The sequence below is a fragment of the Lactuca saligna genome, chromosome 5 (assembly GCF_052625555.1).
Source record: "Lactuca saligna cultivar CGN05327 chromosome 5, ASM5262555v1, whole genome shotgun sequence".
In the NCBI taxonomy this organism is placed as follows: domain Eukaryota; kingdom Viridiplantae; phylum Streptophyta; class Magnoliopsida; order Asterales; family Asteraceae; genus Lactuca; species Lactuca saligna.
Genome location: NC_136421.1, coordinates 271,935,429 through 271,948,118, shown reverse-complemented (window position 1 = coordinate 271,948,118; position 12,690 = coordinate 271,935,429). Strand labels below are relative to the sequence as shown.

General features: G+C 34.7%; 1 protein-coding gene across 1 annotated transcript; it reads right to left on the bottom strand.

Moving 5' to 3' along the window:
* Positions 1–6,259: 6,259 nt before the first annotated feature.
* On the bottom strand, positions 6,260–10,865 carry LOC145047829 (auxin transporter-like protein 2). The gene is made up of 9 exons (XM_078996192.1): positions 10,462–10,865; positions 10,084–10,318; positions 9,815–10,000; positions 9,475–9,587; positions 9,202–9,385; positions 8,932–9,029; positions 7,888–8,095; positions 7,532–7,789; positions 6,260–6,776 (listed from the first exon to the last, which is right to left on the bottom strand). Exons 2-9 carry the CDS (start codon positions 10,264–10,266, stop codon positions 6,567–6,569), a joined length of 1,440 nt encoding a protein of 479 aa, XP_078852318.1. The 5' UTR covers positions 10,267–10,318; positions 10,462–10,865; the 3' UTR covers positions 6,260–6,566.
* Between the last annotated feature and the right edge of the window lie 1,825 nt (positions 10,866–12,690).

The window sequence follows — 12,690 nt, the reverse complement described above, 5'->3', positions numbered from 1 at the left end:
CAGTTCTAAAAGCGGATACCCGATTCCGATGCTCATCCCAAGGTACGTTGATGGGATTGCCCTCATATCGTGGATCCATGGCCTTCCTAATATAACGTTATAAGATGATAATGTATAAATTACACATAATCGTTTCATATACCCCTCTATGTAGATAGGCATCTTTATTTCGCTGACCATGTTCTTTTTTTGACATTGAATCTTGTTAGTAATGAGGATCTTTTGACTATTTTCGACTCTGGAATGTTCATTCTTTTTAAAGCGTCAAAGAGTATAATGTTGACTGAGGATCCTTTATCGACAAGGATCCTTTTGACAAAATGGTTGGTGATGTAAAGGGTGATTACCAGTCCATCGTGATGGGGATCCTGGATGTCCTACCTATCTGTTTTGTTGAAGGTGATTTCCTTCTCATTTGTGATTGATGTATTCTTCTAAGGCGTTTCTTCTTTCTCTATTTTCGAAACTTTGGCATGCCTTTTTGCTTTCGAATAAGAGGTATAATAAATGTCAAATCCTCCAGAGATAACATTGATTACATTGGCATCCGCAGGAGAGGATCCTGGTTTTTCTAGGATCTTTTGAGGATCATGTTTCTTCTCTTTGGATCTTTCTTTTCTTCTTCAAAAGATCTCTTTGAGATATCTTTTACTGAGTAGGTAACTGATCTCCTTCCTCAAGGCTATGCAATCTTCCGTAACGTGACCAAAGTCCTCGTGGTGTACACACCACTTGGATTTATCTTTCTATTTAGTGGACTTTTCTCCCTTTCTCGACCATCTTGCTTTATTGCCAAGATTCTACATAGAAAATATTAAACCTGAAATATCCATATAAAAGCAATAGTCATTCATCTTTTGAAATTCTTCTTCCTCCGCTTCATCTTCAAGGGTATTAACCCTATAATTATTAGGTTTGGAATATGGTTTAGAGTTGTAGGATCTTATGAAAGAGGAATTGTCATTCCTATTGAGATTATCGTATGAGTTTGGTGGGTTGCTCCTCTTTTTGATCTCCTTGTCTTCTTCGAGCCTTGTGAACCTTAGTGCGTTGCTTCTTACTTTGTCTATCCTTTTGCATAGAGTCATCAGAAGGTCCTCATAGAACTGAGAGTCCTTTTTTAAGCCCATTTTGAAGGATTCTATGGTAGTTTCCATATCGATGTTGGGGATACTCGGGGCTTCCTTACCAAACTTGTTCACAAAATCCCTAAGGGATTCCTTATGATCTTGAACTACCTGGAACAGATCGCTAGTAATCTTTTTGAATGTTCTGCTACAAGAAAATTTATTGTTAAATAGATTAACCAAGTGAGAAAATGAAGTAATAGAATAAGGATGAACATTAAGAAGCCATTTTAAGGTTGATCCTATGAGGGTCGAACCGAAACCCTTACATAGGCAAGATTCTTTCAAATGTATTAGAATGGGGATGATCTCTATTCTTTTCCTATATTGTGCGACAGATCCATAGTCCTGTCATAGGGCTTTATACTGGGATTTTGGAAGTAATTTAGGACTTTGGTGTCAAATCATGGGAGAAAATCTTGAGATCTTGTGGCTTGTTGGGGAAACTTTCGGTATATGTTGGACTACTCCGGACACACATGAGATCATCTATCTTAACTGTTGAAGTTCCTTGGTCATGATCGGGCTCATTCCTGTATCAATATCCATAGAGTTAGTATTAAAAGTATTATCATTCACGAAGTTACCAGGATCCTTGTTATTAGGAGTGATGAAGGTTTCATCAGGCTCCTGTATCACATGAGCTCGCTCGCTTGGAATTGCACCCCAATCAGGAGTCAGGGATGGCGTTGAGGATCCTATCTCCCAGTGGTCTCCTAAGGATCCTGTATTGTCAAAGTTTAGGATCTTGGGTTGCAAGATTAAGGGTGCTGCTTCTTGGGGTTTGTAGATCTCCTTGATCATTCTCTCTATTTCCTTTAGCAATGTCTTATTGTTCTCTTGCTGTTGAGTAACTTGCCGTCCTAGTCTCTTCATCATAGAGAAGTGCTCGTTGTTGAAAATCACTACAGGAGGATCCTGAAATCCTTACGTAGTGACCGAAGAGGTTTTTTTTTCCGGTGCCTTTTAAGTATTCTTGGGAGCTCCGCTTGGAGGTGGTGGAAGGTTTTTAGAGGAAATGGGAAGAAGGGAGGAAGAGGATAAGATTGGTTGGGTAGATATGATTCTCGAACGATTGTGAACACCACTCCCCCACGGTATGCGCCAAATTTTTTTGGTAAAAAAATGATCAAATAATATTTAACCAAGGTGTATGAGAGGCTGTGGTGTTTGAGGCAATGCAAATGTCGAATAGTAATCAAAATGAGACAAATGAATTAAAAGGAAAGACCTTGATCCTTCATAGGATCTACAACATAAAACCCTTGGAGGTGATAATGATCATCTGCCTTGTTTTTTTATGGATTTCAATATAAGATTACAGAGATGATGATGATATTACGAGTACAAGTGTAGTAGTAAAGCTAATGTGTGTGTAATACATGTGTATTTATAGTTTAGACTAAGTAACAGTAAGTCTGATATTTGCGGGATCCTATTAAATAAGCATACACATGTTGTTTGAATTGGTATTCATGGGTCTTAAGCCTAGTTGAAGTGATTATTCATTAAGAACGAGTTTCATATTGATTGTTTCTACACATGTGAGAAAAACAAATAGAATATGACCGTTAAGAATGTTAGGAAATAATAATAACAATAGTTAGGATCATGAGAATGGTTTGGGATCCTAAAAGATCTTTAAAGATCCGAGATTCTGAATTTGGTTGAAGATCTTGGCCCTAACAATAATATATTATTCCATGGTCTTCATTAGTGTCCTTGTCATGTTGATCATTTGGTTTGATATTTAGATGTTGAGTGGGATGATTGTCCTTAGACATGTCGGTTCACTTACATGTTCTTTGTTTATCTTGGTGGTAACTTCATTTCTTGGTCTTTGAAACACCAACATGTCGTATATTTGTGAGTACTCGTGTATGGTCAATGTTGTTATATAAGTGACTTAGTTTTAGAACCTCTTACTTGAGTTCAGTTGTCATCTTATGCTACCATTGTTTTATGTAATACTGTTAGTTTCATGCACTTAGTTTCTAACTCACTCCAACACAAATGAAACAAACATGTGTAAATAGATTTACATTTTACTAAAGAACATATTGATATCGGTCATATGTGTCTCTTTCATGTGACCTTTCTGCTTATACATCCTATACAATTATTTATGGACTTTCGGAGTAGTTTGAGCCTTGGAAACCTCTCCAAATTGCCCCCCCCCCCCCCTATCTAAAGTAATAAAATGTAGGTATACTTATTTTTCTTTGGGTTATTGTCATTGTAGTCCAACAATGTTTAGTATATTGGTTTAAAAGGTCCCTCGTGAATTTTTTTTGCCTTATAGGGGTACGTACTTATGTTTTACCGTTTCAAAAGGTCATTATCAAAAATATGAAGGGGTCACCCGGTGAACCCCTTCCTAATCATCAGTTTTGATATGCCACGTGGCATTTGGTCAACTGAATGGTCCATGTGGCGCCCATATGTTATCCACGTGGATTTTTCGTATTAAATCTAAACCTTTAAAACTCTCTATCTTTCATAGAAATTCAAAACTCTTTCTCTTTCACCTAAGTTAAATTAAGGATCAACAAACGCTATAAACACTTCAAGAACCTCTACCTTTTTTTCTTTGTACGCAATAGAATCGAACTCCAAGCTCTACTATGTCGGTGGTGAAAAATCTAAAAGCCATTGTTCTCTCCCATTGATTCCTTGATAGCATATTCATACTATCTTCGTTATCCCTTAAAATCAACAAATCAAACACCAAATTCACCCGAAACAAAACCAGATTTGCAACCCTGGCTCTCAATAGGCTTGCTAGTCAGGTCTTCCTTTTCATCACCATCATTATCTGGTAAAGGAGCATCTCTGATAAAGGAGCAGGCTTTCGATTCTTCTCAACGTCCTTGAAGGTAGCCTCGAAGGCAGCTTTAGCCGTTGTGTCTTTCTGAGCTTCGCTCTTTATTTTTGCCTCTTCTGCTTGCTTCATCCATATTGGCTTCACCACAACCAAGTTACGATCAACCATATATACCCAAACCACGAATCACGATCTTGCTATCATAATCAACGAATCGATTAATAACAACCAATAATGAGTTCTGATATAGATAGAATCGACAAAATCAAACATATCCTAAAGTCCTAAATCAAAACCAAAATATAGAATCGACAAAATCAAACATAACCTAATGTCCTAAATCAAACCAAAATCATATTCTGTTACGAGAAATAATTGATTGAAGTTCACCATGTAGAAACACTTAAGCGATTTCTTTAAACGAGAGATTAGGGGCAAAGAGCTAAGGCAAAGTCATGGCGGGGACTATCGGAGCCGGAGTGTAGAACATGGAGTAATGGAGGTAACATGTCGAGAACGCCGAGTGCGATTTGGTCATCTAGAGCAGAGTTAGCAACATGATCTTGTGTCTCTGGGAATCTACCTCTGGAAATGTGGATATCGATTTCAGAGGATTGAGAAGATGAATAACAAAATAGACTAGTGTCCGACAATAGGTGAGGAGTAGTGGAACACGAATCAATGACATCGATTACCATAGAATCCTCCGATGTTGACGATCCATCTGGAGATAACATGAACATTGATAATGATAATGGAAGAGGAAGTGGCAAGATAATGATCTTTAAACAACGTGGGAAACAAGCCCTAAAATGGGTGAGGCTATCATTGAGTCGACTCATTAGTGAGTCTATGTTGACTCACCGGGTTATATGTATTCATTAACCTACTTACTTGGCAAGTGACTAGGCAAGAATACCGGTTAAAATGGGTAAAATGACATTTTCAAACGGTAAAGCACAAGTACGTGCCCCTCAAATGTAAAAAATAATCACGATGGACCATTTAAACCAATATACGAAAGTTTGTTGAACCGCAATGATAATACCCTTTTTCTTTCCATATCGTATAGTGTATGGGGATCAATGTAGAATATTGTATTTATATAATTGTTGTTAATATAAGATCTGACAATGTCTATGAGATTTGACAATTCAATTTGAGACTTCAGTCTTCACTCCAACAAATCTTTAGAGCAGTCAACTCATTATTTGCATTAGATCCTGCATTAAAAGAGTTCATTTTATTTTTTATTAAAAAAATATATTAATGTGATACCTAGATAACTAACTTTCTTTTTGCAAAATAACTAACACCGGAACATTTTTTTCTCAAGTTACCATGCATTATAATTAAGTATATTTTGTCATGTACCATTACAAGAAAAATATTTGTGAACATGGCGTTATGGCTGTTTATCTTATGATATTAACATATTAACTATTAAACAAAATATTAAATGTCCTGTTAACCAATAAAGAAAACAGTTTTAGATCTTGACAATTAATCCAGTTCGAACCTAACCATCTTTATAATAAAATTTCAAAATTTAAAACAGACAAAAAAAAAAAAAAAAAGGTAAAAAGAAAATAAATAAATAGACCAAGAGGAAAAAGAAAAGTAGGGAAAGAGTAGGAGGAGCATGTGTGAGTGTGAGTTGAGAAGTTGAAATGAGAATGAAAGTCAATGAGAGAGGAGAGTAAAAGCATGGCACGTGACAAGGAGATGATGAAACGTGCGGCCATGTGCAGTCTCAATTAAGGGTCAACATCTTGCTCTTCTTTCGCCCATATCGCATTTATTAGCTTGGTCTCTTTTCACTATTATTCAAGTCTCAGTCCCACCATATCCTCATTTTTCCTCTTCGCCGATTTGCTATTACCATTTAACCCATTCACATACCTATCTATCTAACTATAAACCACCCTTTTGGTTTTAGATAAAACCAGTTGCTTTTCAATCCGACTCACTGAAGAAATAAAAAACATGCTTTATGTATAAATCATTTTACCAAAAAAAAAAAAAAAAAGTAACATCCCCTTGTTCATGTTGGGTAGACATATCTTTTATATATCATCTTTTTAAGTTGAGATTTTAATGTCTACGTGATATAACTGTATAATCTTATACATAGTCATTTTAATAGTTAACTAATGATCTTATATGGAAAAGTAAATCATAAACGTTTAAAAATAAGAAAAAGAATGCTCAAAGTGATATCTCGTTTGTAGAAATTTATCTTATAGTTATTTGGATAAACATGCATGTATTTGGCTTTACTTTGGAAACATGGGAAGTAATCATGACATTGCTAGGAACAAGCATCTTAATATATTCAATTGATAGCTATCCAACAACAAAGGTGGAATAAAGTACTAAGCATATATATGATTTAAATGAGTCCTATGCTTTTTCTAAGCAAAGGAATCATCACAATTCAACACACTATCTTTAATCTACTAGCTAGATCCTTTTCAAAAAAAATTAAATAAAATATAAACCAAAAATCAAAAAAGAAGAAGAAGCAAGCCAACACATATATCGGGAAAAAAATCCCATGTACAATACAATACTTGAGTCCTGAGTAAACTCAGTCACTTCGATTCCGAGTCAACTCAATGGTGTTGTGGAGGTGGCACTGCAGGTTTACACTGATAACACTTAGCAAATAACCCAAACGTATCGACCTGTCTGACAAAGTTGGTGACACTGGCCCATCCACCAAACCCGAACCCAACCACAAAAACCCAAACCACGATAAATAGGTTGACCGCATACATAGCCGCCCAACTTGGTATGAAGCGAGGAGGTTTTTCCGCAGCATTCTACAAATAATTTCACGAAAAGTTAAGGTTGAGGGACTGTTTTTGACATTTTGGATATAGTTGAGGGAATAAAGTACGATGTCAACATTTGGGCAGCTCATTTCGGACATAATACAACAGTGGGACTGTAGCATATAACTAAATGGAAAAAGACTTGTGACCAATCTAGTCCTAGTCTACCAATATTTCCAAATCTAGCCTTAAATGCAATTGTACCTTTTTTCTTTTTAATTATATGGTAAATCTCTCATTTTATATGTGCCTAATTATCAATTTTACGGTAAATAAGCAAAAAATAAGTTCAAAAAAATATATTCTCCAAGTAAAGAAACGAATCTCTATTATAAACAATCTATATGTGCATATCAAAAGTAATCCCATATTGATTATATAAATTTAACTACTTTAGATAAAAAAAAATCATGGACAAGTCCAAATCAGAATATTGGTTGAGAAAGAAACTATACAACCAGTGACACTTTAATGCTGGTAGTGACCATTCTGCCCCTTTGATAGCAAGGTAATTACGACGTGCCACTGAAGAAAGTAACTTAAATGCGACTTTTTTGGGAACAAAAATATCTGTTGAATTAGGAAAAGTTTTTATGAAAATAGGTCCTTTTGATTTCTTTTGCAAATTTACAGGATAGTTCCAACTCGCATTTATTACTAACACTATTATTCCACTCCATTATTGGAAATTTTATACTGTTATTATGTTTATCTATAAATTTATTTATTGAAAATAATTCTACCTGTCGAGCTGATGCCTTTCGATAAGTGAGCATATGGGCAAGGGCAGGGATAATGTAGACTGTGAAACTGACCAAGAGTGCACCGACTGCAGAATTGATAGGCCCAAAAAAGGGGAAGATGATGGCCAAGAACCAAATTGGTATGACCACGGGCAGCCTTGCAAGTGCCCGTAAACATATGCTCTTTGTGTCATGCATCCCAATCACCTTCTCCCACACAAAATATAACGGCGTGCAGGCAAATCCAAACGTAATAAACTGTTCCACATCATATCTCAGTCAGTTATCAGTTATCTGGTTATATCGGTATATCTGTGTACTTTTATTTTTTGTGATTTAATTAGTTTGACTTTGACCTGATGAATGAGCATTAGAATGACGGCGGTATCACGCCAACGTGTCTTGGGAAGGAGAGAGAAAGCGTTTGAGTGGTTGAGAAGCTCGTCACCAAACGCCCAATAAACCGCGGTAGCTGACGGGAGTGTTAACGTGAAAACATACAGAGTGGCAATTAGGTAAATATACTTGAACTTTCGGGGTTTCCACATCGCATGCATTATTTCCCTGTATTAAAATTTAAATCAGATCAATTAAAAGAATTAAACAAGTATATATCTATTTAATATGCAGGTCCCGTTTGTTACGCATGATTAAACAAAGTACAAAGTACAGCAAGTTGTACTATATTTTGCATTATACTCGAAACAATGAATGTCGATTGTACAAAAGACATGAATACCCTTAGTATCATGGTTAATTATAAAAGGTATCTTTTAAAAAGGAAAATCCGATATAAGTCGTATTTCGCGCTATATAGAAAATAGGCAAATCTAATGATTCAAATGCCAAAAACATGAAGGATTTTTTTTGGGGTATGAAGTATGAACATCGGATCCAACAATAAGTTAAATGACGATAATGCCCTCAGATTCATTATTAATAATTGGGATGGGAAGTCCACTCCCCTCCATGTGCACCGCTTTCAATCAAAATTCATTGCAAGCCAACCTTTTTCTCTAAAACATGGGATGAGATATGAGATGCTTAAATTATTGTGAACGTAGGTCCACCACCACCTTAATAGTTTTAATGTAATATGAATCTAAATAGAATAAAATAATAAAAGTATCTTAAAAAACTAATTAATCTTTAAATATTTAATACACATTTTTTTGTTGCATTATACAGTCTTTTTCAGGCTCATTAACCAAGGTGGCCGGCAAAAGCTGCAAACAGAAGCCGCGTAGAAGAAGGAAACCAAGAAAGTGTGGCTTTTCAACGATTAAAAAGTTTCACATTTTATAAACCAAAACCATTTTCTTTTTACATATATTTCTTTTCGACTTATCCAAAACAACGTACAACTACTAATCCGAAATGTACAAGTCATTAAAGCTTACACAGTAACCGCATGTCCACCAAATGTGTACAGTATGTTTGTGGCGCCGGTGAAATACAAGACCAGCTTTTTCGGACCAGAGTGTTGAACCCCATCAACCTGTAATTATCATGTTCGCCTGTAACTGTAAGTCCTTTCCATTTAAAGAAATCCCATATGCGAGATCTTGATCTTACTTTCTATATATAGTATAACTTATTTTCATTTTCATTTTCATTTTATCTAACGTTATAATAAAATATTTAATGTTATAAATAAATTAAAAAAATACCTGGCCATGAATTATAGCTGCAATGGTCATATACCACGCGGTGTAAGTGGTCATGCCAAGACCAAGAAAAGACCAAATTCTGTAGTTGTGGAAAGATGGAATGAACACCGTGGTTGCGCAACATGCTCCAAATATATATGTCCATGTCCTTTTGTCCAAATGGTCGTTTATGTAGTATATATTACTAACATTTTTACACAAAAACAAAATAACAGTCAATTTTTTAATTTTTTTTTTAATTATAATTTTATATATTTGAGGTCAAAAACAAACCTTGCACAAGCGATGAGTTGTATGACGGAACCAAACAGAAGAAAAGTGCAGTTGAAAGCCAGTCCTATTGCTTTCCAGTAAGGTCCCAATAATCCATCAAGAACTTCAAACCACTACACCAATACAACACATGAATTATATTAATATTAATTAAATAATTTGTGTTTTGTTACTGAAAAGATTGTATTTATACGGATTAATGTGAAAATGATTTTTTTTTTTGACGTTTAACTAGAAAGAAAAATGTCAAACGGTTTTAATAATTAGTCAAATCATGTTTGAATAGTTATATTGCAATATGGTAATTGTGTTATTATTATATTAGAAAATTAAGATGAACCTGTATGACATGGTTTTTGAAGCTGATTCCTTCTTTCTCTTTTCGGCTTCTGTACTCGATGTAAAGAACGCTGATGAGATAAGCTGTCCAGCTTCCGAGAAGACCATAGAAGACTTGAAGAACAATTCCTGAAACCATACCCAGTTGAGAAAAAGAGTATGGTAGTGTTAACAGAACTTGTGCCACCTGCATAAATAGTTGTACATTCAAGATTCATGAAAAAGAAATGTTTTTTTTTTTTTTGATTGGGAATCTTGTTGTTTAATTACTTGATTTGAAGAGCAACTAAACCAAGCATCCCAAGAAGAGCCTCCATGCCAAAGAGCATTTTTCATGGAGAAAACCGAGTGATCTTCTTCTTCGACGCCTTCTGCTTTCCCTCCTCCTTCATGTTCGTTTTCGTTGAAATTAGATGAGATTATCGAATCCTCTGCTTGTTTTTGACCCGACATTTTCTTCGATTTCAGATAAAAAACTTCCTTTTATTCTCTTTTCTAAACGGATCTGTCAGCACATGTAAGGACAAATAAATTAGGATTAACAAAAACGCATCAATTCCCAGATCCAGAAATCAATGCCAACGAAAAAGAAAAAAAAAAAATTGTGTTTTTATAAGAACGAAAACAAAATAAACACTTCGGTTTTACCTTATTAAGTCTCCATCTCCGAAACCCAGCTCTTAAAGGTACAAAAATCCGGACGATTTATGACCTTTTGGATTGTTTTGTATGTATATTAATGTTTGTATGCGAAACACAGATAGTGCTCATTCAGACATTTATACAAACACAAGGCGGTTGTGTAAAGAAGAGCTCAAAAGTAGCAGAGAGAGAGAGAGAGAGAGAGAGAGAGAGAGAGTTTATGATGGGATTGGAAGTGGACATATATAGAAACCAATTTCTCCCTTTTCTTGGGGATTTTATGTTGAAAATTATGATTATTTTATTAAGAGTGAGAAAAGGAGTCGGATTCACTGTTCAGTATCTACAGCCGATCGGATCAAATAGGGTTTGGTTTGGAAATGAAAGAGAGAGAGAGAGAGAGAAAAAAAAAAAAAAAAAAAAGAGGGTTTTGAGGGTGATAGTGGATGGTATAGCTGTATCAGTATGCTCCATTGCTCCTTCTCACGCTCTTTCTTCTTTATAAGACAATCATAAACCCTTGTTAACGGCTCCAAATCATGCTAATATAGTCAAATTCAGATTATACCGTTGATCTAAATTTTCCACATTCGAGGGTAGATTATGGCTTTTAAGGATGCAATAATACAAGATATTATTTAATATTAGTTTATGAAAAGATCTAAAAAAATTCTTTTTAAAGAAAGTTATAAATGACAAAATCTCAATTAATGATTACGTGTTTTATTTATTTTTAGCTATTAAAGGAATGTTCTAGTAACGTTAAGATTAATTAAACACAATAACTAAATTATCATTATTTATCTGATACTGCTAGATCTATATCTCTCGTTTGGATTACATAAACCTTTGGTGTTCATATTAAGAGTACATATAACGTTGACTAATTGGAATAAGTCGGTGTGAATTCATCAAGATATGATGATATGGATCAGTAGTTCATTACACATGATGTATGAGCTTGATTATATGCGAGTGTCTTGTCTTTGTTCATAGACTGTCGATGCATTGCTTCATAGATGTGAAAAAGTTATATCATGAGATAAGTCTAGGTTTGTTTGACTAATAACCCTAAATGATAATACACCTAAGACTATTTATTGAAACATTTAAGTTGAGTAAATTTTATAAAAGTGAGATATTTTTTGAAATCCCTTTAATTTGAGACCAAACCTAAGTGCCTAAGATGTGTATGCATGCAAGATTCCACCATGACCTACATTAGTAGAAGAGAAAGTGGAGAATACAAATATCAAGTCCCCAAAATCTTTTATACGACCTCGGTGCTCGTGCTCGACGAGCCCACTTTTGTTATCAAGAGAAAATCTTATCGGAGGATAATTGTGGCACAAAGAGCATGTCATGACCATCACCCCATCGCTCGTCCACAACCTTAAATAGTTAGCTCCATGCCAGACATATAGTATGAAACCGACTCTTATATTACGAAATACAATATTTTCAACTCGAACAGATGATGCATACTACACTGACGATGGTCATACCGAGCAAGCAATCTCCAAGCCCGAAAATCCATACATACAATCAATATGTAAAGATAGTGTTGGAATGCAAGAGTTCATGAATGTTACTCACTAAGTTTTACGGTTTTTATGGTATTTGAAATTAGCTTGCAATTAAAGAGAATAGATATAAGATCACTTGTATTGATGATTATTGTAGCACCTTACTCATGTCAAGTTTCTTTTTTTTATGTATTTGTAATTTTGACATATATTGATATGAAACACGGCGGGTGTACTTGGAAAACAAATATTTGGATGTTTGTAATATATATATATATATATATATATATATATATATATATATATATATATATATATATATATATATATATATATATATATATATATTGAATTAGTTGTTACTCCTAACAAAAACTTGAAAATGTAAGGATTGATATATATATGGGTTGGTATGGTACAACCGTGATATTCAAAATTTTGTATCGTTACCGTACCAAGACTACTTAATTGGTATGGTATTACCGGCCAAACATATTGGCTACCAAACATGTTGGCTACTGATTTTATTGGTTCGGTTGGTAACATGTTGGTTGGTTCTCCGTAGTACATTTTCGCCAGCCCTAATAGAAAGAGTAGATGATGAAATTGATGTCATTGCCTACTACTTAAATGACTAATTTATTATTAATGACCAGCAATAAGACAAATATATAACCAAAACTTTCAAGCACACAATCCAAATGACTAT

Excerpts from the sequence above, each read along its gene's own strand:
- LOC145047829 (XM_078996192.1), bottom strand. The coding sequence starts at position 10,266 with ATGTCGGGTCAAAAACAAGCAGAGGATTCGATAATCTCATCTAATTTC. Across the intron at positions 10,001-10,083 it reads TTAGTTGCTCTTCAAATCAA|GTGGCACAAGTTCTGTTAAC; the intron begins GTAATTAAACAA and ends CTATTTATGCAG. Across the intron at positions 9,588-9,814 it reads TCAAAAACCATGTCATACAG|TGGTTTGAAGTTCTTGATGG; the intron begins GTTCATCTTAAT and ends GTATTGGTGTAG.